This window comes from Salvelinus sp. IW2-2015, linkage group LG18 (genome assembly GCF_002910315.2).
Source record: "Salvelinus sp. IW2-2015 linkage group LG18, ASM291031v2, whole genome shotgun sequence".
Taxonomy (NCBI): domain Eukaryota; kingdom Metazoa; phylum Chordata; class Actinopteri; order Salmoniformes; family Salmonidae; genus Salvelinus; species Salvelinus sp. IW2-2015.
This window is the reverse complement of record NC_036858.1, coordinates 26768447-26795569: the sequence shown is the minus strand read 5'-3', so window position 1 is coordinate 26795569 and position 27123 is coordinate 26768447. Positions and strand designations below refer to the sequence as shown.

At 40.8% G+C, this 27123-nt stretch overlaps 2 protein-coding genes across 3 annotated transcripts in view; both read left to right on the top strand.

Annotated features, from left to right (window-relative positions):
- Positions 1–6547, top strand: part of LOC111978543 (proto-oncogene tyrosine-protein kinase receptor Ret-like) — a 29308-nt gene extending 22761 nt beyond the window's left edge. The window contains exons 10-20 of the mRNA XM_024008653.2: positions 36–149; positions 338–594; positions 696–843; positions 1029–1136; positions 1589–1806; positions 2052–2174; positions 2891–2961; positions 3162–3299; positions 3619–3718; positions 4255–4402; positions 5577–6547. Coding sequence (XP_023864421.1) covers positions 36–149; positions 338–594; positions 696–843; positions 1029–1136; positions 1589–1806; positions 2052–2174; positions 2891–2961; positions 3162–3299; positions 3619–3718; positions 4255–4402; positions 5577–5734 — 1583 coding nt within the window. The 3' untranslated portion in view covers positions 5735–6547. The remainder of the gene's footprint in view (positions 1–35; positions 150–337; positions 595–695; positions 844–1028; positions 1137–1588; positions 1807–2051; positions 2175–2890; positions 2962–3161; positions 3300–3618; positions 3719–4254; positions 4403–5576) is intronic.
- A 2392-nt stretch (positions 6548–8939) lies between these two features.
- Positions 8940–25178, top strand: LOC111978372 (chondroitin sulfate N-acetylgalactosaminyltransferase 2). 2 transcript variants are annotated; one of them, XR_011481430.1, is made up of 9 exons: positions 8940–9616; positions 13666–14625; positions 15354–15570; positions 15662–15763; positions 15995–16173; positions 16354–16448; positions 22221–22440; positions 22733–22814; positions 22901–23003. XR_011481430.1 is itself a non-coding variant. In XM_024008398.2 (8 exons), the coding sequence occupies exons 2-8, from the start codon at positions 13974–13976 to the stop codon at positions 23191–23193; spliced, it is 1620 nt and encodes a 539-aa protein (XP_023864166.1). In that variant the 5' UTR covers positions 9341–9616; positions 13666–13973; the 3' UTR covers positions 23194–25178. The 2 variants fall into 2 exon arrangements, 1 of the variants encoding a protein (XP_023864166.1); XM_024008398.2 differs by lacking the exon at positions 22221–22440 and having other exon boundaries at positions 9341–9616; positions 22901–25178.
- Positions 25179–27123: the final 1945 nt, after the last annotated feature.

Genomic DNA, 27123 nt, shown 5'->3' with positions numbered 1-27123 from the left:
TGAATTCAAGAAATTTGCATGTGTTTGTCTCTCAGTTGAACCCATTATCGGAGGTCATGAGAAGGGCATCATGTCTGGCATTAGAGCTGGCTATGGAACCTGCTACTGCTACTCTGAAAAATGCTTCTGTGAGAAGGATGATATAGAGGGTGAGTTGTTTCCATGTATTGACCCATAATACCCCCCATATAGGTAGGTAATGAAACAGCATTCCAAGAGATATTTAAAGATATGATATGTCAATCAAAGGTGAAATTACAGTTTGCCCTTTGTTGTCTAAGGATGGTTTACATGTTGTCTCTTTTTGACCCGACCCCTTCTACCCTGTCTGATCCAGAGGCCATGTGTGACGACGTCTGCAAAACCATCATTGCCACCGCCGTGCTGCTCTCCTTCATCGTCTCCATCCTCCTGTCATCCTACTTCATCCATCGCTACCACAAGAACTCCCCCAAGCCCCCCATCGCCTCGGCTGAAATGACCTTCCGGCGGCCCGCACAGTCCTACCCCATCAGCTACTCTGCTAACAATGTGCGCCGTGGCTCGTTGGACTCTATGGAGAACCAAGTGGCCATTGACACCTTCAAAATACCTGTAAGGCCTTAGCTAATACGACGTTTGCCAAATTCCTGAAACTTTCCCCAAATTCCCAGCAACTTTATGTTTTTTAAAGTGTTGCTTAATTGCTTTAACAGGAGGATCCCAAATGGGAATTTCCACGCAAAAACCTGGTGCTTGGTAAAACCTTAGGGGAAGGGGAATTTGGGAAGGTTGTCAAGGCGACTGCATTCCGGCTGAAAGGAAAGGCTGGCTACACCACAGTGGCTGTGAAAATGCTTAAAGGTAAGACTAGAGCAAACAATAGGAACAATTATTGTCATGCAGTGAGTCAGTCCCTAGGTGTGTGTATACTGAATATACAGTAGAAGAGCCATTTTTATGATGTGACTTTTGGCCAGACCATGATCGATATAAGGTGAAGTAGTTTATGAAAGTATTTCATAATTCACTCTTTTATTTTGCAACAGACCATGCATCACATAGTGAACTGCGTGACCTCCTGTCCGAATTCACCTTACTGAAGCAAGTCAACCATCCACACGTCATCAAGATGTTCGGAGCTTGCAGCCAGGATGGTAAGGCGTTTTACCCATCCACTCTGAGCCACTCTGGGGTCACAGACTAAAAAAGTTTGGGAACCCCTGCTCTACAGACTATCTACAGAATATCAGTAACATTTCAACTAACTATCTACTAACCCTAACCCACAATAGGAGGGTATCAATGTTGCTGAGTAACTGTACCTTCACCAATGGAGATGTGTGTGACATGGGAATATTGCCTTCAGATCACGTCCTTTATGGTAGCAATGCCTCGGAGGCCCAGTCTGATGAAATTATACTCAAAGTCATCATGAAGTTGTTGTACAATAAATTGTGGACCCAGTTATTAATGAAAACATGATGTCCTTGCAATGCTTAACTTTCCGGTGTTATACCTGGTATATTTCTGATGCATCTTTCATTCAAAAAAGCCAGACACTGTAGGCCCAAGTGTGTGTTCTAAAGTGGTGTGTCTCTCCATCTAGGTCCAATGTACCTGATTGTAGAATATGCCAAATTTGGGTCACTGCGCAACTTCCTGCGTGAGAGCCGAAAAGTAGGACCCAGCTACATGTCGGGCAACGATGCCAACCGCAACTCGAGCTACCTGGAGAACCCAGATGAGAGGGCACTCACCATGGGCGACCTGATCTCCTTCGCCTGGCAGATCTCCAGGGGTATGCAGTACCTGGCTGAAATGAAGGTGCTTGTATAGCAATTACCTCAAAATATTCGCTATTTGGGCATATCCTCACTTCCACTTAAGTCAAATGTTCAATTAGTCTCCAATTGACATCAATGCATGACTCATTTAAAATGTGACTGAACTGGAAGTTAGAATTCCATGCTAAACTTAGCTCAAGTTCAATGTGACTCAGTGTTTTGTAAAGAAAGGAGCTGAGCTTGAGTGGCTGTAAGAAGCTTGTATTGACTAATGTCTTCCAATAGCTTGTTCACAGGGACCTCGCTGCAAGAAATGTCCTAGTTGCAGAGGGGCGTAAGATGAAGATTTCAGACTTTGGTTTGTCCCGGGACGTGTATGAGGAAGACTCTTATGTGAAGAGGAGCAAGGTAGGGATCCCAAACGTCAAATACACAATTATAAAAAATTTAAAAAATTCTCTCAATTATATTGTTTTCGAAATTGTCTCAATTATTAGAATTTTGGTAACACTTTATTTGGATAGTCGATCTGTAGATGCTCAACAGCAGTGTTTCCCAAACTAGGGGTCGCAAAATTTGAAAATGGGGTCGCGAGAGAAACACATTTTCAAATGTGAAAATATATATTTTTTAATTCATTTTTAAAAATCGCAGTTGGTTCATAGAACCGGGGTTACGTCAGTAACATCCGGTAGCCACTAGATGTGGCTGTAATAAACTGAGCGGTTTCTGTTAAACATTGTCTGTTGATCACTTTGTTTTACATGATGGGGTCGCAACCATTTTTGGATATCAAAATGGGGTCAAGGACCAAAATAATTTGGGAACCCCTGCTCTACAGACTATCAGTGACATTTCAACTAACTATCTACTAGCCCTATCTCCAACCCTTACCTTAACCTTAACCCTTATCCTAACCCTAAACTTAACCCTTACACTAACCCTTATTCTAAACCTAACCTGAACCCTTAGAAAGCAGTTGCATATCAACCTATAGTTTGTTGATAGTATGAACATCTACAGATGGATAATCCAGACTATCCAGATAAAGTGTGGCCATACATTTCTTTAACAGAACTGACATCACAATTTCTATTCTCTTCTTTTTTGTCTCCTCTTTTCAGGGCCGAATCCCAGTGAAATGGATGGCAATAGAGTCCTTGTTTGATCACATTTACACAACACAAAGTGACGTGTGAGTACCTTTCACAATCAACTTAAAACATCTGTCATACATACAGTATATCCCTATCCATAACCAACAATGTTTGCATGATCAAAAACCTACCTACTCAATTTCACTTGGATAAACCATACAGCAAACATCAGAATCACAATTTCATCTATGCATTAGATGGTGCTATTAATGTGGTGTTCTTTTCTGTCTCCTGCCAGCTGGTCCTTTGGTGTGCTGTTGTGGGAGATTGTGACACTGGGCGGAAACCCCTACCCAGGCATCGCCCCTGAACGCCTCTTTAACCTCCTCAAGACTGGCTACAGGATGGAGAAACCAGAGAACTGCACTGAAGAAATGTACGATTGCCACTTTACTTTACCCCAGCTTCATTGTACCCACAGTAAAACTCACTGTTACTCTATTACACGCTGATGGTAATGATATCCATGACTTGACCTACCAGCAGAAAATCCACCCCTATTCATTCTGATGTTGTAGGGATCTATTGTAAATTGTAGGCGAGCCATCCCATTCGTTTATTATAATGATCAATTGTAAATTGTCGGTAAACCATCCCATTAGTTTATTATAATTATATATTCTAAATTGTAGGTAAACCACCCCTTTTTTGTTTTACTTCTGACCATAAGGTGGTGTATGAATGTGTTTCTGCAGGTATAATCTGATGCTTCGATGCTGGAAACAGGAGTCAGACAAAAGGCCCATATTCGCAGACATCAGTAAAGAACTGGAGAAGATGATGGTGAAAAACCGGGTAGGATCAAGCAAAACAACCAACACTCTTTCTCTGTCTAAAGTGGTCATTACACTGTTCACTGGTAGTTACAGTACATACACAGCACACTGTTATAAATGGAGTAAACAGCACAAGATTAGTCTTACGTCCAACAATAAGTTTAACCAATATCTGGTGAACACCCCCAAAATATGGCCCTGGGCAACATGTGCAAAAGTTATAATTACAATAGATAGCAGTTAGTCTTGTGTTGAGGTAAAGAGGCCAAATATACTGTAATGTTGAGGATGCCAAATACAGTGCAAAAATGTGAAGGATATGTTTAGGATTTGAAACAGAGTACTTTTAGTACTTTTTATCTCATACACAAGTAGGAAATATATTTCTCAAATATTTTCTGTTTCCTATCAAGTGTCTGTCATTGGACCTACGATCCTAACTATGAGGTTATGTTAGGTCTTAGCTGCATGGTAGGATATGAATGTATTAGCATTATGATCCACATTCCTGATGTTAGTGATTAGCCATATTAGGTGTTCCTCTCCTGTTGTCAGGATTACCTGGACCTGGCGGCATCCACGCCAGCCGACGCCCTGCTGTACGACGACGCCCTCTCCGAAGAGGACACACCCCTAGTGGATTGTAATAACGCCCCTCTCCCACGAACCATTCCCTCCACATGGATTGAAAACAAGCTTTATGGTAGAATTTCCCATGCATTTACTCGATTTTAGAGACAGGATACACAAACTCTTTTTTTTGACATGTTGTGATTGGCTTCCTGTAGACCGTGTGTGACTGTGATCTAGGCATGCTTCCTGAAAAAGTCTCCCATTTCTTAGAAAATGAGAGTCAGTGGAAAAAGATCATCTTGTGTCTGATGATTACTATTTGGACCTGCTTCTGATGTACATGAAACCTGACCAAAGTAATGACACATCTGTAAATAGTAAACATTTCTATAATAACACTCCCTTATATGACATATTGTAATCCACATCCATTCCCACATATGTATATGATTATTAGGACACTCATACATTTTGGATGACATAAACATTCAAAACACATTCCAACATTCCACATTGTTTGTATTAATTTGGAAAATACTATTCAAAAACAGTTTGACATTTGAAACAGGTCCTTGCTGAATCAATCATTATCTATTTCGTTTGGATTCCAAACTGTTTTAAGTTATCTGAATTGTTTGTGTGTATATAGGCTACCTATTAAGCATATAGATTGTTTCTACAATGCTGAATAGAGAAACAGTAAGGCTTTTGAATTAAACTCTTGGCTAACATAGATTAACAATACTTTCTAAAAGTATTTCATAACAAATTCCCAAACAAATCCCACTGATCCTAAGCACTTCCAGTTGATAGTTCATAAAAGTATTTAGCAATAAGATGGCTGCCAGTGACATAGTTACCATGACTAACTTGGTGTCCATGTATCCTGTTACAGTGATGCAATTATTGTATCTGCTTTATATTGAGAAAACAATTATCAATGGTGCATGAGCCAAGGAAAACATTTAGAGATCATGACATACATAAATTATCAATAATGTACCAATAATTGTTGTGTTCTTTTTCTTTGAATCATATTTAATCAATCCAGTACATTTTCTCAGTTAAACTGTACAGGAACTATGGACATCATTATTGTCTGTGAAGTGATTTCTTCATAGAATTCTAAATTGATCATCATGTTATCAGTATCATGTTCTTATGTCATAGTCAAACATCAGTCTATAATTCACTTCTGTCAAAAATGTAAAGGAAAAAAAATGAGTTTCTTTTTGAGAGCCTTACTGTCTACACTCTACTTTTTCTTTACTCAGTGCAGAAAAATGATATGTTCTCATTTTTAGGCATGTCATACCCGAACTGGCCTGAGAAGAGCCCGGTACTGCTCAACAGACTTGATGCCACTAACCCAGTCTTTACAAGATATGCCAATGATAGTGTTTATGCAAACTGGATGGCTTTGCCTTCACCTGCAAAAATTGTGGACAAGCTTGATAGTTAAAAGCAAAAACTATTGTAGAAAATAAAGATTCCTAATTGGGTAGATGTGTATATTTATATAAAAACTGTACATATACAATCTAAAGTTGGTTCCCTTTTATTTCTGCTGCACGAGTATTCCAAGTTAAAACTGGGGGATTTAAAAAGTATATTTGCTGCAAAATGGCTGGAATTTCATAAACCATGCTTCAAGCAGCTCTTCGGTATGTTAATCATTACCTCAAGGTCATGTTGGTCAAGTATCATTGCATGACCGTATACCAGGTTGTATGTCAATGTTAATGTCTTTCAAGTGCCTGTGCTGCTTCTACGATAGCCTCTAATTAGTAGTATGCGACTGTGAAGATCTTGTTTCCAGCCAATGAATTAAAGGGGAGTTCTGTACCATCACCTGTCCTATATCGTAGACCTGTGAGGTTAAGGTGGACAAAGAGTGGACACTGAGTTCATCCAGAAAAGCTGCAACGTTTCTACTTGATAGGATCATGTTCTTTGAAATGTAAAAGCTGCTTTTGTCTTTCCCCTTTAACGTTTCCAAGTATACTTGCCAAAGAAAAATAAGAGAACCACGTTTAGTTGAAGACGTTCTTTCTTTTACACCAAAAGTATCAAAAGTGAGTGCTACTGTGTCGTTAGGACGTGAGACTATAAAATATAAAATGTGGGAATGTCAAAACTGCAGTTTGCCATTTGATTTCTCGTAATGGCAATCTTTGTGCAACAATTATCTATGATTTTGAAAACAAATGAACGTTATTAATTGTTATGTTGTTATTACATGATTATGTTGCAATCAATAAAAAGTTCAAATATGTGCAGTCTATTTATATTTGACAGCCTCCCCTTCTCTCATCAGCTGTAATAATGTTATAAATAATGGAAGCACATTGTAAATTAACCTTCTTTATTTCTAACAGGTAGATCATGACCTTTTTCAGTAACATATGCTTGGCAGAATTAGATGACCTTGTTATTTAATAAAAAATATTTTGTGTGTGTATGTTACTCTTTAAGATCGGTTTAATGTAGTTGTCATTGGAGGAGGGCAGGGAGGGAAGTCTAACCTGAACCTCAACTTTCCATGTCTACTTCCTAGACAGGCTATTGTTGTGAGGCCAACAATAGCACCTTTCATGCCTTCCAAGAGATGATTGTATTTGTCACATGCACTGAATACAACAGGTGTAGATGTTACTGTCAAATAATGACTTCAAATACGCAGATTTACACATTTGAAAAATCTAAATAGTAACCCAAGAGGAAGAAAATACACAAGAATTCAGCTATATAAAGGGAGTACCAATGCCAGTACAAGATCACTGTGCAGGGGTTTGGGGTATTTGAGGTAGATACAGTTGAAGTCGGAAGTTCACATACACTTAGGATGGAGTCATTAAAACTTGTTTTTCAACCACTCCACAAATTTCTTGTTAACAAACTATAGTTTTGGCAAGTTGGTTAGAACATCTACTTTGTGCGTTGACACAAGTCATTTTTCCAACAATTGTTTACAGACAGATTATTTCAATTATAATTCCCTGTATCACAATTCCAGTGGGTCAGAAGTTTACACACACTAAGTTGACTGTGCCTTTAAAACAGCTTGGGAAATTCCAGAAAATGATGTCATGGCTTTAGAAGCTTTTGATAGGCTAATTGACATCATTTGGGTCAATTGGAGGTGTACCTGTGGATGTATTTCAAGGCCTACTTTCAAACTCAGTGCCTCTTTGCTTGACATCATGGGAAAATCAAAATAAATCAGCCACAAGCCTCCCACAATAAGTTGGGTGAATTTTGGCCCATTCCTCCTGACAGAGCTGATGTAACTGAGTCATGTTTGTAGGCCTCCTTACTCGCAAATGCTTTTTCAGTTCTGCCCACAAGTTTTCTATAGGATTGAGGTCAGGGCTTTGTGATGGCCACTCCAATACCTTCACTTTGTTGTCCTTAAGCCATTTTGCCACAACTTTGGAAGTATGCTTGGGGTCATTGTCCATTTGGAAGACCCATTTGTGACCAAGCTTTAACTTCCTGACTGATGTCTTGAGACACCGCTTCAATATATCCACATAATTTTCATCCTCGTGGTGCCATCTATTTTGTGAAGGGCACCAGTCCCTTCTGCAGCAAAGCACCCCCCCAACATGATGCTGCCACCCCCGTGCTTCACGGTTGGGATGGTGTTCTTCGGCTTGCAAGCCTCTCCATTTTTCCTCCAAACATAACAATGGTCATTATGGCCAAACAGTTCTATGTTTGTTTCATCAGACCAGAGGACATTTTTCCAAAAAGAACAATCTTTGTCCCCATGTGCAGTTGCAAACCGTAGTCTGGCTTTTTTATGGCGGCTTTGGAGCAGTGGCTTCTTCCTTGCTGAGCGGCATTTCAGGTTATGTCGATACAGGACTTGTTTTACTGTGGATATAGATACTTTTGTACCCGGTTCCTCCAGCATCTTCACAAGGTCCTTTGCTGTTGTTCTGGGATTGATTTGCACTTTTCGCACCAAAGTACATTCATCTCTAGGAGACAGAACGCGTCTCCTTCCTGAGCGGTGTGACGGTTGCGTGGTCCCATGGTGTTTATACTTGCGTACTATTGTTTGTACAGATGAACGTGGTACCTTCAGGCATTTGGAAATTGCTCCCAAGGATGAACCAGACTTGTGGAGGTTTACAATTTTTTTGAGGTCTTGGCTGATTTCTTTTGATTTTCCCATAATATCAAGCAAAGAGGCACTGAGTTTGAAGGTAGGCCTTGAAATACATCCACAGGTATACCTCCAATTAACTCAGGCTAATTGACATAATTTATCAGAAGCTTCTAAAGCCATGACATAATTTTCTGGAATTTTCCAACCTCTTTAAAGGCACAGTCAACTTAGTGTATTGAAACTTCTGACCCACTGGAATTGTGAAACAGTGAATTATAAATAAAATAATCTGTCTGTAAACAATTGTTGGAAAAATTACTTGTGTCATGCACAAAGTAGATGTCCTAACCAACTTTCAAAAACGATAGTTTGTTAACAAGAAATGTGTGTAGTGGTTGAAAAACGAGTGTATGTAAACTTCCAACTTCAACTGTACATAAAGGCATCATGTGCCACTGCCAACTGAGTGAAAAATATTTTTCCGGGATAACTTCCGGAACCGACCGAGATGGCCGCCTCGCTTCGCGTTCCTATTTATTCTTAAGTTATCACTCAAATCAAAGTTTGTCAGATGTATTTTCAGATGTTAAAAGCAGCCTGGATGGGAAATAAGGCACAATTGTATTTGTATTTATCCTTTATTTAACTAGGCAAGCCAGTTAAGAACAGATTATTATTTACAATGATGGCCTGGTGGGTTTGTTCAGGGTACTGGCCCAACGCTCTAACCACAAGGCTACCTGCCGGCCCTTTAGTTAAGAACAAATTCTTATTTACAATGACGGCCTAGGAACAGTGGGTTAACTGCCTTGTTCAGGGGCAGAACAGATTTTTACCTTGTCAGCACGGTGATTCAATCTAGCAACCTTTCGGTTACTAGCCCAACTCTCTAACCACTAGGCTACCTGCCGCCCCTTTAAATGCACTTGCATTTATTATACTTTTAATTAACTTTAATAATTGATTGATTAACTTGAGTTGTCTTTTGTTCATTGCTGGCTGTGTCATACGTCTTTCACTTGTGTTTAAAACTTCATTGAATTTTATAAAGATTTCGCCTATTGCTATCTGCAAATGTATGAACTTTTATTTAGAAGTAGCTATAGAAACGCCTTGGCCGCCCGGAAGTATAGTTTTTCGATCAGTCCACTTTCCTCTGTGGCGTTGTTTAGCATCCCTTTTGATGTTACTGCGTTTTATTCCTTGAAAGGAGGTCTGACTATATGAGTAAGTATTTGCTAAAAATATTATTTACTGTTCGACGCAAATATTTGTTGATATATAGCTAGCTAACTAGCTAAACAACACTGTACCAGCTCAAATCAAGCCGTTGTTTACACGTATCTAGGTGTTAGCTAGCTTCCCAGCTAGCCAACTCTGGTTCCCTTTGTAGTTTGGTTGTTATCTATCTAGCCACAAGCTCATATAGGCTCGGCTAACGTTGTAGCTTGTTAGCTAGCTATTTTCCTAGAGGTAACAGTTACATAAGCAGACATTGCATTACCGTTTTCCTGGCAGCAGGATCGCGGAATTATCTTTCAAAATAATAGGCCCACTACAAAGACATCCTACACTTTGGGAATGTAGATATTTTTTGGCACTCCGGTGCGGTACAACTGTTTTTCATAGCATTGCAACCACCTTTGAAAAAAGAAATGGATAATTTGACGTACTTTTAATATTGTAATATTCATATCAACATTTCTTTAGAAAGTTTACACCAATACTGATATGTTGAAAGCTATTGTGTAGTAGGCTATATGTAAATACACTTTTAATAAAATACAAATATATGTCATTGGAATTACTCAATAGTCTACGAAACTTAAATTGGTCTATTGTGCTGGACAACGGGTTTAATACAGAGTGCTGGTGACTCATTACTCCATTCACTGCAATTCACTGTATAAGAAATACATATTGGCTTATAGTGAAAAAACTATTATTCGTGCCGATGTAAATGTGGGTTGGGAGTACTCAGTAGGGTCTGTAGAGTCTATATATGATGTCATTTTATGGGGCACTGAATAATACGGAGTGCTGCTACAGCAGAACAGATAGAACAATGAGACAGATATTTCCCCGGATGTATAAAGGTGAAGCGTCGGGTTTCCACTCACTACCAAATACGGTAGTGAGAGGAAGCCCAGTGGCCAACATTATACAAATTTTCATCAATGAAACATTTGATTTCAATAAAGTTATCTTTTCCCAAAACTAGAATATGTTACGTACGGAGTGGACAAAGTTTGTAGACTTTACTCTTTGCCAAAGTTTTTTTTTTTTCATTGTTCAGAAGGAGCGCAAAGGCGAATTGAGTTATTGCACAAGCGCACTTCAGAGTAGGCGTTCCCTAACGGAAATATGCAAATATCGGTTAGAACGGGCCAGTAGGATCTCGCTAGCTCGTGCTTGGCTCTGCCCACCTCATTCCTTGTTCTGTCCACTATGACTCACTTGGGTTAGTTATCGAAATCTTTGGCTGCAGTGTAGCCATGTTCCTAACTCAGGGTCCAGCATTAGGTCTACCTGTTTGATCTATGCCCTAACCTGAAGAACAATTCTGATCATTAGCATGTTCTATTTGTATGTTAATTGCTTTGGTAGTTCCTGTCACACCAAACTTTATTCCTCACCATCATTGGGTGTGGTGAGACCTTCTCCAAGTGAATTACCTGATATCACAAACTGTTTGGACTTATTCCATGAATCTAAATCTTACACAGTTCACAGATAGGGTCTTACGGGAGGTGCGTTTAGATCTAAAAAGAGCCTAAAATGTCCACTTTCATCTTCTCAAAAATTGAGATAGAAACTTCATCGGGAGGAAGGATGTTTGACATGCTTTTTACATTTCTATGTGAGAATTACCGGAACAATGTGAGATACAATGTAAAATATTTGAGTTTAAATGTATTTGGCTAAGGTGTATGTAAACTTCTGACTTCAACTGTAGCCGCAAAACATGGTTAAAACTATAACTTTGATATCATGGATGGTCAGTCATTGCATCCATAGCTCTGTCTATGAATTTGAGAGTGGTACATTTCTCCAGCACCATCCCTCAGCTTTTTACTGAAACAAGTGTTTCTACTTATGATTGTTGCTTAAAATAAGACAGGACTTCTAATAAGACAAAGGCAAAGTAATAATAACTTGTGTTTTCTCACAAATGACAATTGGGAGACATGGGCTGTATGATCCATGAGTTTAGGCATTTCTTAGTGAGCACATATTTTATGAGGAGACAAATAAAATGTTCACACAATTGCCAAAAAACAGAACACAGATTCCTGTGACTTTCAGTCCAGAACCTAAGCCCTAGAGGCAAACTATTTATTTGTCAGGCCAAGCAATTGTCCTGATGCAATTTTTGGCACATGTTAAGGCTGGCCTTGGGCTGATTTAAATGTATAAAGCCAAGATGCAGCTGGCTCATCAGCATTAGGTTAATCTAGGTTGTTAAGAGGTATGCCAGTCCATCGTTGTTTTCATTGTGTCTTTGAAGCAGTTTGCTTCTCAACTAATCACCTACTTATAATCAGTACTTGGCACCTCAGTTAGGCCAAGGCAAGTGTGCATGTAAGTCGGTAGCATGGAAAGGCATTTTATTACACACTGGAAGTGAACAGGTTTTTTAAAAAGTACTCCCAACACCACTTTTACATCAGCGCAAATAATATATCTTTATTTGAATTTTTATATAAGACAATATATAGTTCAAATACAGTGATTTGCTTTGTCTATCAAATGGTTGTAGTAAAAGGCCAGCAACACTCCGTATTATTCAGTGCCTCGTGAAATTACACCTTATATAGATTGTACAGACCCTACTGAGTACCCAACCCCACTTTTACATCGGCACAAATAATAGATTTTTCACTATAAGCCAATATGTATTTAATATACAGTGATTTGTGTTGTGGCCTATGGAATGAGTGTAGTAAAAGGTCAGCAATACTCTGTATTATTTAGTGCCCTCATGAAATGACACTAAAGTATTCACACCGCTTGACTTTTTCCACATTTTGTTGTTACAAATTGATTTAATTGTAATTTTCTGTCAACAATCTACACAAAATACTCTGTCAAAGTGGAAAAATTCTAACACTTGTAAAACAAAATAATGAAAAATAAAACACTGATATATCTTGATTAGATAGGTATTCAACCCAGGGTCAATACATGTTAGAATCACCTTTGGCAGCGATTACAGCTTTGAGTCTTTCTGGGTAAGTCTCTTAAGAGCTTTCCACCTGAATTGTGCAACATTTTTCCATTATTCTTTTCAAAATTCTTCAAGATGGTTGTTGATCATTGCTAGACAACCATTTTCAGGCCTTGCCATATATTTTCAAGCAGATTTAAGACAAAACTGTAACTCGGCCACACAACAACTCCAGTGTAGATTTGGCCTTGTGTTTTAGGTTAGGTTTTAGGTTTTGTCCTGCTGAAAGGTTAATTAATCTCCCAGTGTCTGGTGGAAAGCAGACTGAAACAGGTTTTCCTCAACGATTTTACCGGTGCTTAACTCCATTCCGTTTCTTTTTTTATCCTGGAAAAACTCCCCAGTCCTTAACGATTACAATTGGGCTCCCGAGTGGCGCAGCGGTCTAAGGCACTGCATCTCAGTGCTAGAGGCGTCACTACAGACACCCTGGTTCGAATCCAGGCTGTATCACAACTGGCCGTGATTGGAAGTCCCATAGGGCGGTGCACAATTGGCCCAGCGTCGTCCGGGTTTGGCCGGTGTAGGCCGTCATTGTAAATAAGAATGAGTTCTTAACTGACTTGCCTAGTTAAGCAAAAAAATAAATAGCAATCTGTATTTTTAGATAGTTGTCTTAAATAGACATGTAAAAAAAATGTTTTTATGCATTTGCTAATGAGCACAAGAGAAATCGTCATTGATTAAAATGTAATATCTTTTGAATTAGTTTTCCACCTTGCAGTGTTTTGAAATGCAGGCTTTTATTTTGAAGGTTACCATAGGAAAGTGAGGTCATCGTTAGTCCTGCTAGCAGAATAGTAGTAGACATTGCTGCTTTGTATGACACAGCCCTGAGATCGAGTCTTAAATAAAAATCACATTGAGGGAAAGTGGTTCAGAGGAAAGTCTATTCTAGTTACCTCGTATAACCTAGTAAAATATCATGAAATTCAAGTTCCTCTTGAAATCATAGCTAGGTCAACATTGCATTTATTGCACCAGCATTTATTTTCTTAAATAATTTGTTGTCAGCATATTGATTACTGATTTGCATTTTCTTCTAAAGGTTCCAAATACACACTGATGGGAGGAATGAAAATGGATTCCACTCACAATGTCACTCCCCATCAAACAAGACACACGAGGTGTTCCTGACTTGATCTGAATGATGTGACATGAATGAACAAAATAGCTTTTTATAGCTGCACTCGAACAAACATCCAACTTGAGTTGCTAATATAACTTGTTAATTAAAGGGAACTTTTTAACAATCCTAGAATATGAATTGGGCCTAATTCTGTACATCTTAAAGTAGATTTCCCTGACGTTGAAGGGGAATGCAGACTTGTCGCCCATAGACTGCATGCGAGTGTGATGCCCAGGCGAAGCTTGCCGCTGCAGGGCCGGATGCGCTGGATGCTCCTGGGGCTCTTCCTGTTGCTGGTCCTCCTCCTCTTTGCTTACCTGCTGGAGTGCACTCCCCCAGCTGATGTTAGCCTGGTCCTGCCTGGCCTGGGAGGGGAGTCCCATGGAAAGGAGTACTACCAGGCACTGCTGCAAGAGCAGGAGGAGCGGCACCTCAGCCGCGCCGCCAGCCTCAAGCGGCAGATCGCCCAACTCAAGCAGGAGCTCCAGGAGATGAGTGAGAAACTCAAGGTCCTGCAGGACAGAAAGGAAGGTCCTGGGGTCCAGGGGCTGGTTGAAACCAAGGACCAGGAGCCTGGGGATCTTCTCGAATTCCTCCACTCCCAGATCGACAAAGCCGAGGTGAACACGGGAGCACGGCTGCCCAGCGAGTACGCCCTGGTCCCCTTCGAGAGCTTCACCTCTAGTAAGGTGTATCAGCTGGAGATGGGGCTGACCAGGCACCCAGAGGAGAAGCCTGTGCGGAAGGACCGCAGGGATGAGCTGGTGGAGGTCATTGAGGCAGCCCTGGACGTCATAAACAACCCAGACGAGGAGGATGGCCAGGAGGATGATGTGCCCATGCAGAGGCAGACCTACACCGAGAGCCACTTTACTGAGGGTAAGAGCGCTATACTGGGGAAATGTATAACAGTGGTTCTCAACCTGATCCTCGGGGGGCCCCCCCAGCCACTCCACATATTATTTATTCCACTACCAGCATGGCTGATTTAATTATGGGCCTGATGATAAATTGACCAATTAAATTAAATTAAATGCTAGTGCTTCCACATACACTGAGTGTACAAAACATTAGGAACACCTGCTCTTTCTATGATAGACTGACCAGGTGAATCCAGGGGACAAAAAATGTAAGTGCCTTTGAACAAGGTATGGTAGTAGGAGCCAGGCGCACCAGTTTGAGTGTCAAGAACTGCTACGCTGCTGGGATTTTCAAGCTCAACAGTTTCCCGTGTGTATCAAGAATGATCCACCAACCAAAGGACATCCAGCCAACTTCACGCTGTGGGAAGCAACTGTGGGAAGCATTGGAGTCAACATGGGCCAGCTTCCCTATGGAACGCTTTTGACACCTTGTAGTGTCCATGCCCCCAATGGATTGAGGCTGTTCTGAGGGCAAAGGGGGATGCAACTCAAAATTAGGAAGGCGTTCCTAGTGTTTTGTACACTCAGTGTATGTGGAGTGGCTGAGGGCCAGCATGGGGAACCCCTGATGCAGATTACTATCTGCTTGTTTCATGCCAGCAAAAATGTAATCTAGCCTGTAAAGTTGAACAATATTTGTTCCCTATGTTTGACAAAACTGATGTTTCCCCTTTATGTGGGCAGGGCTGTACAGAACAGAACGGGACAAGGGCACACTCTACGAGCTCTTCTTTGCAAAAGAGGACTCTGACAACTTCCGCCATGTCACTCTTTTCCGTCCTTTTGGGCCTTTAATGAAAGTCAGAAGCACGTCCGTAGAAACAACTGGAATCATCATCAATATCATTGTGCCGTTGGCAGGCAGAACAGAGGCATTCTCACAGTTCCTACACAACTTCAGGTTAGTGGTGGTGAGTCACGTGAAAAGGGCAATATGCAGCCTACGCCTAGTATTTGTGAAGATTGTGGTAACAGTTTTTTTTTTTTTGCAGGGAAGTTTGCATAGAACACGATAGGCGAGTGCATCTTACGGTGGTCTACTTTGGACAAGAGGGCTTACAAGAGGTGAAGTCTTATTTGGAAAAAATGTCCAGGTTTGTTGTCTTTTAATATGAAAGAAAGGAATTGTGATTTTACTGCTGTACATTTCTCACTTGTCCATATGTTATGTTATTTTCTAGTCAAGACATCTAAAGGAAGGAATCTACCCAATGTTTTGAGTTGCTTAGTTGAGTGTGACCGACTGATGTTACCCCTTGCTCTATAGAAAAGGGGGTTTCGGGCGCAAACAACACCTCTATTTAAATGGCACTGTTGGTTTTTAGGGAGGCAAGCTTTTCCAACTACACACTTATCCCAGTGGACGAGGAGTTTTCCAGAGGCAGGGGTCTGGACATCGGTGCCCATACCTGGAAGAAGGGTGACGTATTGATGTTCTTCTGTGATGTGGATATCTACTTCACACTGGACTATCTCAACACCTGCCGTCTTCACACCGCTCCAAGTAGGTGCCTTCTACCAAAACATTAGCCTACACATTCATGTTTCCTAATTTCTAATTATGAGTACTTAATGCAGGTGGTGTGACTTTTTTCTAAACGTGTACTATGGGCATTTTGGATGTAATTTGTACCAAAATATACTATATGTAAAATTCATCCCTTTTTGTGTTTTCTTCTTGTAGACAAGAGAGTCTTTTATCCGGTGGTTTTCAGTTTGTATAATCCTGCCATAGTCTATGGAAATCTGGAGCTGGCTCCCCCCATTGAAAGCCAACTTGTAAGTACCTGAAAAAATACATGAAAAAATAGTGTATGTATGTAGAGTTGAAGTCTGAAGTTTACATACACCTTAGCCAAATACATTTAAACTCAGTTTTTCTCAATTCCTGACATTTAATCTGAGTGGTCAGTTAGGATCACCACTTTATTTTAAGAATGTGAAATGTCAGAATAATAATAGAGAGAATGATTTATTTCCGCCTTTATTTCTTTCATCACATTCCCAGTGGGTCAGAAGTTTACATACACTCAATTAGTATTTGGTAGCATTGCCTTTAAATTGTTTAACTTGGGTCAAACGTGTCGGGTAGCCTTCCACAAGCCTCCCACAATAAATTGGGTGAATTTTGGCCCATTCCTCCTGACAGAGCTGATGTAATTGAGTCAGGTTAGTTGGCCTCCTTGCTCGCACACGCTTTTTCAGTTCTTCCCTCAAATTGTCTATAGGATTGAGGTCAGGGCTTAGTGATGGCCTCTCCAATACCTTGATTTTGTTGTCCTTAAGCCATTTTGCCACAACTTTGGAAGTATGCTTGGGGTCATTGTCCATTTGGAAGACCCATTTGCGACCAAGCTTTAACTTCCTGACTGATGTCTTGAGCTGTTGCTTTAATACACATATGTCAGAGTCAAGGCCCGCGGGCCACATCCGGCCCGCGAGAAGGTTTTTTACGGCCCCTGGGATGATCTTGATTTATTATTAGAACCGGCCCGCAGACCGCAGCAAGCCGGCAGCCCGCAGATCTTTTACACGCACCAATACTACATTTCCCACAATGCAACGGTGACGCACCGAGCAGTAGGCTGCTTCATTTCAATATTTATTGGCACAGCAGTCGTCAGCATCACAGTAAAATTAACTTTCAGATACCCATCAAAAATGGCAAAACGGAAGGTGGACACTGAGAACCGGGGGTTTCAAACAAGGTGGGAGTCGGAGAATTGTTCACGGAGGTAGCTGGAAACCTGTGTGTCTTCTGTGTGGAGAAAGTGTGGCGGTACTGAAAAGAGTATAATCTGAGACGACATTATGAAACGAAACACGCGGACAAAAACAAGAATATGGACATGGAACAAAGGCTACAAAAGGCAGAGGAATTAAAACGAGGCCTCAAATCTCGACAGGCTCTGTTCAAAAAAGCCAAATCACAAAGCCAGGCTGCTGTCAAGGCCAGTTTTATTTTGGCAGAAGAGATCGCTAAATCAGCCCGGCCATTTACGGAGGGGGATTTCATCAAAAACTGCATGATTAAAGTTTGTGACGAAGTTTGCCAGAAAAAAGGCAACTCTTTTTAAATGTGAGTCTGAGCAGAAACACCATTGCCGAGAGAGTAGACCAGTTGTCCATCAATCTAAAAGAGCAGCTTGTGAAAAAGGGAAAAGATTTCATTGCATATTCCTGGCTGTGGATGAGAGCACCAACATTTCTGACATTGCCCAGTTGTCAATTTTCATCCGCGGAGTGGACTCCAGCCTAAGCGTGACAGAGGAGTTTTTGGCTTTACGTCCTATGCATGGCACAACTACGGGGCATGATTTGTATAGAAATGTCAAGATGTGTAAATGAGATGGAGCTGCCTTGGGAAAAACTTGTGGGTTTGACAACCGACGGAACCACTGCGATGTGTGGACACAGGAGCGGACTGGTGGCGAAGATACGGGAAAAGATGCAAGAGGAAAACGCGACAGGTGAGCTGACAGCTTATCTTGTATCATACACCAGGAAGCGTTGTGCGGTAAAGCCTTGAAAATGGAGCATGTAATGAGCATCATCACGCGCACAGTTAACTTTATCAGAGCCAAAGGTTTGAATCACCGCCAGTTCAAGCATTTCTGACGGAGTTAGAACGGAGCATGGTGATTTGCCTTATCACACAGAGGTGCGATGGCTAAGCCAGGAAAGGTGCTTCAAAGATGTTTCGAGCTTCGTGAGGAGATTTGTCTGTTCTTGGACAGCAAAGGGAAGACACAACACAACTCCGAGACGAAATGTTTCTGTGTGAAATGGCTTTTCTGTGTGACATTACGAGTCATCTGAATGCAATGAACTTGCAGCTGCAGGGTCGGGATCATGTCATCTCTGATATGTACAGATCAGTGAAGGCATTAAAACCAAACTGACTCTGTGGGAGACGCAGATGCGGAAAAGAAAATTTGAGCCACTTTCCCAGCTGCCAGACCATGAAAGAGAAGCTCTCACCAGTGCGTTCCCGAGCGCACAGTTGGCTGATAAAATAGGTATGCTTGCCGCTGACTTTCGACGCCGATTTGCTGACTTGAAGCACAAAAAAGCAGGTTGGAACTGTCGGTAACCCATTTGCTGTTGACGTGGAAAGCTCACACAAACCTCCAAATGGAGTTGATTGACCTCCAATGCAATGATGCACTGAGGGCAAAATATCGGCAGTGGGTGCTGCGGAGTTCGCCCGTTTCTCCCCGACACATGCCCCAGCTGCGCATCCAGGCTGCTCAAACGTTGTCTATGTTTGGCAGCACATACCTGTGTGAACAACTGTTTTCTTTGATGAACCTGAACAAAACATCACACAGAAGTCGACTTACGCTGAACACCTCCACTCAATTCTGAGGATTTCTCAGCTCAGAGCCTTACCACGAACAATTGATGAACTGTGGAAAAGATGGGACACCACCAAGTATCACCCTCAACCTCAAACAGTGAACATTACTGTGCAATCACATATTTAGAGTTTTTACTCAGTTCAAGTTAAAAGTTAAAGTTTAATATTTGTTTTCACTGCATGTTACTTCTCTAAACAAAGTGTTGTTTTTGATTAATAGATTTTTGCACTTTATTTATTGTATTTCAATCCAATTATATTTTAAAAATATTTCAGTTGAGTGGATGATAGAAAATTGCTATTATTGTTTTTTTCTTTGAAGTAAATTTAGCCCACTTTTGCTAAAATAGAAAATATAGGCTACTGATGGTGCCTTGAATACCGGTTTCTTTCATTTAATGTTCATGTTATGGGATTTTTATATAAAGGAAATTTGTCTTTTGTGTCTGTTAAAATTAAGATTACTGACAGAGCCATAAGAAAATATTGCTTTATTTATCTGATCATATTGGAATATATTTGTTAGGTTTTCAGTAGGTTCAATTAGGTTCACTAGACTATATGCGTCATTTAAAAAATTTTCAATGAACATTCGAACACTCCGGCCCTCGGCTTGTAGCTAAATTTTTTATTTGGCCCTCCGTCCATTTGACTTTGACACCCCTGCTATATATCCACATAATTTCCCTACCTCATGATGCCATCTATTTTGTGAAGTGCACCAGTCCCTCCTGCAGCAAAGCACCCCGACAACATGATGCTACCACCCCGTGCTTCACAGTTGGGATGGTGTTCTTCGCTTGCAAGCATCCCCCTTTTTGCTCCAAACATAACGATGGTCATTATGGCCAAACAGTTCTATTTTTGTTTCATCAGACCAGAGGACATTTCTCTCAAAAAGTACGATCTTTGTCCCCATGTGCAGTTGCAAACCGTAGTCTGGCTTTTTTATGGCCGTTTTGGAGCAGTGGCTTCTTCCTTGCTGAGCGGCCTTTCAGGTTATGTCGATATAGGACTAGTTTTACTGTGGATATAGATACTTTTGTACCTGTTTTGTCCAGCATTTTAACAAGGTCCTTTGCTGTTGTTCTGGGATTGATTTGCACTTTTTGCACCAAAGTACATTCATCTCTAGGCGACAGAACGCGTCTCCTTTCTGAGCGGTGTGACGGCTGCGTGGTCCCATGGTGTTTATACTTGTGCACTATTGTTTGTACAGACGAACGTGGTACCCTCAGGCGTTTGGAAATTGCTTCCAGCAGAGTGGGCAAAAATCCCAGTGGCTAGATGTGCCAAGCTTATAGAGAGACATACCCCAAGAGACTTGCAGCTGTAATTGCTGCAAAAGGTGGCTCTGCAAAGTATTGGCTTTTGGGGGGGCTATTGGCTTTTTTGGGGGTCTTATTTCTTCTTTGTTTCACAGTAAAAAAATATTTTGCATCTTCAAAGTGGTAGACATGTTGTGTAAATCAAATGATACAAACCCCCAAAGAATCCATTTGAATTCCAAGTTGTAAGGCAACAAAATAGGAAGAATGCCAAGAGGGGGTGAATACTTTCGCAAGCCACTATATATACAGTTGAAGTTGGAAGTTTTCACATGGAATAGCATTCATTTCTCAGAACAAGAATAGACTTTCAGAAGAAAGTCTTTGTTTCTAACCATTTTGAGCCTGTAATCGAACGCACAAATGCTTATGCTCCAGATACTCAACTAGTCTAAAGGACAGTTTTATTGCTTCTTTAATCAGGACAACAGTTTTCAGCTGTGCTAACATAATTGCAAAAGGGTTTTCTAATGATCAATTAGCCTTTTAAAATGATAAACTTGGATTAGCTAACACAACGTGCCATTGGAACACAGGAGTGATGGTTGCTGATAATGGGCCTCTGTACGCCTATGTAGATATTCCATAAAAAATCAGCTGTTTCCAGCTACAAAAGTAATTTACAACATTAGCAATGTCTACACTGTATTTCTGATCAATTTTATGTTATTTAAATGGACAGAAAATGTGCTTTTCTTTCAAAACAAAGACATTTCTAAGTGGCCCCAAACTTACACACACACACACAAAACCAGTCAAAAGTTTGGACACACCTACTTATTTTTACTATTTTCTACATTGTGGAATAATAGTGAAGACATCAAAACTATTAAATAACACATATGGAATTATGTAGTAACCAAAAAAGTGTAAACAAATCAAAACATATTTTATGAGTATCTTCAAAGTAGCCACCCTTTGCCTTGATGACAGCTTTGCACACGGTTTGAATTCTCTCAACCAGATTCATGAGGTAGTCACCTGGAATGTTTTTCAATTAACGGGTGTACCTTGTTAAAAGTTTGTTTGTTTGGAATTTCTTTCCTTAATGCGTTTGAGACAATCAGTTGTGTTGTGATATACAGGTGGTATACAGAAGTAGCCCTATTTGGTAAAAGGCCGTCCATATTATGGCAAGAACAGCTCAAATAAGCGAAGAGAAACAGTCCATAATTACTTTAAGACATGAAGTTCATTCAATCCGGAAAATTTCAAGAACTTTTAAAGTTTCTTCAAGTGCAGTCGCAAAAACCACCAAGCGCTATGATGAAACTGGCTCTCATGAGGACCGCCACAGGAAAGGAAGACCCAGAGTTACCTCTGCAGTAGAGGATAAATTCATTAGAGTTACCAGCCTCCGAAATCTGAAATTAACTGCACCTCAGATTGCAGCCCAAATAAATGCTTCACAGAGTTCAAGTAACAGACACATCTCAACATCAACTGTTCACAGGACACTTTGTGTATCAGACCTTCATGGTCGATTTTGCTGCAAAGAAACCACTACTAAAGGACACCAATAAGAAGATACTTGCTTGGGCCAAGAAACACAACCAATGGACATTAGACCGGTGGATATCTGTACTTTGGTGTGATGAGTCCAAATTTTAGATTTTTGGTTCCAACCGCCGTGTCTTTGTGAGACACAGAGTAGGTGAACGGATGATCTCTGCATGTGTAGTTCCCAACGTGATGCATGGAGGAGGTGGTGTGATGGTGTGGGGGTGCTTTGCTGGTGACACTGTCTGTGATTTATTTAGAATTCAAAGCACACTTAACCAGCATGGCTACCACAGCATTTTGCAGCGATACGCCATCCCATCTGATTTGCGCTTAGTGGAACTAGCATTTGTGTTTCAACAGGACAATGACCCAAAACACACCTCCAAGCTGTCTAAGGGCTATTTGATCAAGAAGGAGAATGATGGAGTGCTGCATCAGATGACCTGGCTTCCACAATCACCCGACCTCAACCCAATTGAGATGGATTGGGATGAGTTGGACCACAGAGTGAAGGAAAACCAGCCAACAAGTGTTCAGCATATGTGGAAACTCCTTTAAAACGGTTGGAAAAGCATTCCAGGTGACTACCTCATGAAGCTGGTTGAGAGAATGCCAAGAGTATGCAAAGCTGTCATTTGTTTAACACTTTTAGTTACTACATGATTCCATATGTGTTATTTCATAGTTTTGATGTCTTCACTAGTATTCTACAATGTATAAAATAGTACAAATAAAGAAAAACCCTGGAATGAGTAGGTGTGTGCAAACTTTTGACTGATATATTAACTTTTGTCTATATATTTTTAAAATGTAATTGTTACTTAATGTTGACATTAGTCAACTCGCCAATGACAAGTGTGCTTTCCGTATAGATTCACAAGAAAGATGCTGGATTCTGGAGAGATTTTGGCTTTGGAATGACATGTCAGTACCGCTCGGACTTCCTCAATATAGGTAAGCAGTGTTGACTAAGTATTGTTATGCGTGCTTGTTACATATTTTTACTGTGTTATATTCTACCCCTCAATTGTATTTTCTAGGAGGTTTTGACCTGGAAGTGAAAGGTTGGGGTGTGGAAGATGTCCACTTGTACAGGAAGTACCTGCGGAGCGACCTGATTGTGACGCGTACGCCGGTATCCGGCCTCTTCCACCTGTGGCACGAGAAGCAGTGTGCAGACGAGCTGACTCCAGAACAGTATCGCATGTGCATCCAGTCCAAAGCCATGAACGAGGCGTCCCATTCCCACCTGGGCATGCTGGTGTTCCGCGAGGAGATCGAGAATCACCTCCGCAAGCAGGCCTACAAGACCCAGAGCAATACTGAAAACTGAATGCCTTTTCGTTAGGTGGCCATCTTGGGTACTCTAAATCAGAACTCCTCGCAAAAAATAATAATACAAGAGCTGAGGTACACTCATGTCGTTACTAACATGATTAAAATGCACTATATAGAAGACCAGTTTACACAAAATCCTGTTACATTTCACAGCTCAGCTAGACACCTATGGATGTTAGTAAATGTGAAGTGTCAACTTAAACATTTCAAGAGACTGAGAATGGCACTACCTGTGTCAACAACACAAAAAGGCTAATGGTACATCTTTGAAGCTGGGGAAACTTGCATAACCTATCATTAGCAAGTCAAGGCAATGTTCTTGCCTGTGAGGTCAAGCAATCAATGGACAAGTGTTTTATTTTATTTTATCGCTACTATAACCTGTTCTCTCTATAGCCATATTGTTTAATTTGTGTAATGTTAAGCTTGGTTTAAAGTTGTACAGTGATTAAAAAAAGGGACCTTTTTATGTTAGAATATGATTTGTTCAAAGGAACCATCAGTCAGAGGCAGTGTTTATCAGCATTGAAGAAGGTTTATCCTATCAGCGTTTATTTGGAAATGTACCAAATTCTACAGATCGGACTGGAWTGAAGAAGCAATTGAAACAAAGCTTTGCAAAAAGCATGCAGCACATTCATAATTTGCACAAGTGTCATTCTTCTGACATTTCTTGATTTATTCTCTGAGGATGATTCACAGTATTATTTCATTAAATTGAGCCTTGCAGCCACTCAATGCCAGTTAAATCTTGAATGGAATAATGTATAAATAATTATTTTTTGCAGCCAGGGATGTCATACTTGTCTGAATATGTGCCTATTAACTGGAGATGAGGATATTAAAGATACTTTTATGTATATAGTGTATGTGGACACCCCTTCAAATTAGTGGATTTGGCTATTTCAGGCACACCCATTGCTGACAGGTGTATAAAATCGAGCACACAGCCATGCAATCTCCACAGACAGTAGAATGGCCTTAATGAAGAGCTCAGTGACTTTCAAAATAGCACTGTCATAGGATGGCACCTTTCCAGCGAGTCAGTTCGTCAAATTTCTACCCTGCTAGAGCTGCCCCGGTCAACTGTAAGTGATGTTATTGTGAAGTGGCAACGTCTAGGATCAACAACGGCTCAGCCGCAAAGTGGTAGGCCACACAAACTCACAGAACGGGACCGCCGAGTGCTGAAGCATGTAAAAAAGAAATCCACTCTACCGAGTTCCAAACTGCCTTTGGAAGCAACGTCAGCACAAGAACTGTTCGTCGGGAGCTTTATGAAATGGGTTTCCATGGCCGAGCAGCCACACACAAGCCTAAGATCACCATTCACAATGCCAAGCGTTGGCTGGAGTGATGTAAAGCTTGTCAACATTGGACTCTGGAGTAGACAAAACTGGGTTTGTTGGATGCCAGGAGAACGCTACCTGCCCCGTTGCATAGTGCCAACTGTAAAGTTTGGTGGAGGAGGAATAGAGGACTGGTGCTGTATTTCATTGGTGTGGGCTAGGCCCCTTAGTTCCAGTGAAGGGAAATCTTAACGCTACAACATACAATTACATTTTAGACGATTCTGTGCTTCCAACTTTGTGGCAACAGTTTGGGGAAGGCCCTTTCCTGTTTTATCATGACAATTCCCCCAGGCACAAGGCCTCACTAATGCTCGTGGCTGAATGGAAGAAAGTCCCTGCAGCAATGTACCAACATCTAGTGGAAAGCCTTGCCAGAAGAGTGGTGGCTGTTATAGCAGCGAAGGGGGGGGGGGGGGACCAACTCCATATTACTGTCCATGACTTTGGAATGAGATGTTTGACGAGCAGGTGTCCACATACTTTTGGTAATGTAGCATACTAAATATTCCTCCTGAGGCTATTGATACAGTTATGAAGATGAGACTGAATGTTTGCAGCCATTCATATTGCCATACTTGTATGTTTTGAAATGGTCTAATCTTTATTAATAAAAAGAAAATAACATGAACTACCCATTCCAGTGTAAAAAAAATATAAAATGGTAGCTTAGGCTTTTATATATATATATATATATATATAGAGCAAGCAAAATGTTTGACATATTTTTGTGATTTCAAATGGATAGCAGGTAACAGGGTTGCAAACGTACTTTATTGAACGACGATTGGAAACCGTTGTGATTATGCTAGCCCAAAGGGCAGTTACATGTTTTTATTTAATATCACCTTTATTTAACCAGGTAGACAAGTTGAGAACAAGTTCTCATTTACAACTGCGACCTGGCCAAGATAAAGCAAAGCAGTTCGACACATAACACAGTTACACATGGAGTAAAACAAACATACAGTCAATAATACAGTAGAAAAATAAGTCTATACAATGTGAGCAAATGAGGTGAGATAAGGGAGGTAAAGGCAATAAATAGGCCATGGTGGCAAAGTAAATACAATATAGCAATTAAAACACTGGAATGGTAGATTTGACAGTAGATGAGTGTGCAAAGTACAAATACTAGGGTGCAAAGGAGCAAAATAAATAAATACAGTAGGGGAAGAGGTAGTTGTTTGGGCTATGTACAGGTGCAGTGATCTATGAGCTGCTCTGACAGCTGGTGCTTAAAGCTAGTGAGGGAGATAAGTGTTTCCAGTTTCAGAGATTTTTGTAGTTTGTTCCAGTCATTGGCAGCAGAGAACTGGAAGGAGAGGCGGCCAAAGGAGGAATTGGCTTTGGGGGTGACAAGTGAGATATACCTGCTGGAACGCATGCTACGGGTGGGTGCAGCTATGGTGACCAGCGAGCAGAGAAGGCGGGTCTTTACCTAGCAGGGTCTTGTAGATGACCTGGAGCCAGTGTGTTTGGTGACGAGTATGAGGCGAGGGCCAGCCAACGAGAGCGTACAGGTCGCCGTGGTGGGTAGTATATGGGGCTTTGGTGACAAAATGGATGGCACTGTGATAGACTGCATCTAATTTGTTGAGGAGGGTGTTGGAGGCTATTTTGTAAATGGCATCGCCGAAGTCGAGGATCGGCAAGATGGTCAGTTTTACGAGGGTATGTTTGGCAGCATGAGTGAAGGTTGCTTTGTTGGGAAATAGGAAGCCAATTCTAGATTTAACTTTGGATTGGAGATGTTTGATGTGAGTCTGGAATGAGAGTTTACAGTCTAACCAGACACCTAGGTATTTGTAGTTGTCCACATATTCTAAGTCAGAACCGTCCAGAGTAGTGATGCTGGACGGGCGGGCAGGTGCAGGCAGCGATCGGTTGAAGAGCATGCATTTAGTTTTACTTGTATTTAAGAGCAGTTGGAGGCCACGGAAGGTGAGTTGTATATATGGTATATGGTGTGCTGCACGAGTTTGCGATTTTAGATTGTCACACACATTGACCAGGTCACATCCACCAAACGGGAGCAAACGTCTGTCAAAGACTGGGGAATCGTGTAATTCAGTACAAACCGTCACGCAATGTAAAAAACGTTGAAGCGAACTGAATGCATCCCAGGTTACACAGTAACTTTTTTTGTATCACAAGAGTCCTCATGACAGCCTTAGAATTTTTTTTAAAAGCATATTTTCTCATTAAAACATTGCCCTCTCCTCTCTCTATATAAAAAAAATGGTTTCCAGTCTTTTGGTTCTTGAAAGCCTCGGAGCTAAAAAAATTCCTGAAAAGCTTAACTGACTGAATAACACAACTGGCCCTCTTTTCACTCCAATCCATTCAAGTAGTTTAGTGCTGCCTGATTTGTGCTTTTTGAGGTCGGTTCGGTTTTAGTTCGATTAAAAAATATGAACGTTTTTCGATTTCAATATTTTTGAAATAATGACAAATTATTTTCATTTTAATGCATATTACAAAGCCAAAAATAAGAGTTCTCTATTCTCCCCATACTGTAACGTTGCTGTCGGGCAATAATTCTGCTAGGTTTTCAAAGTAGATAACGTATACTT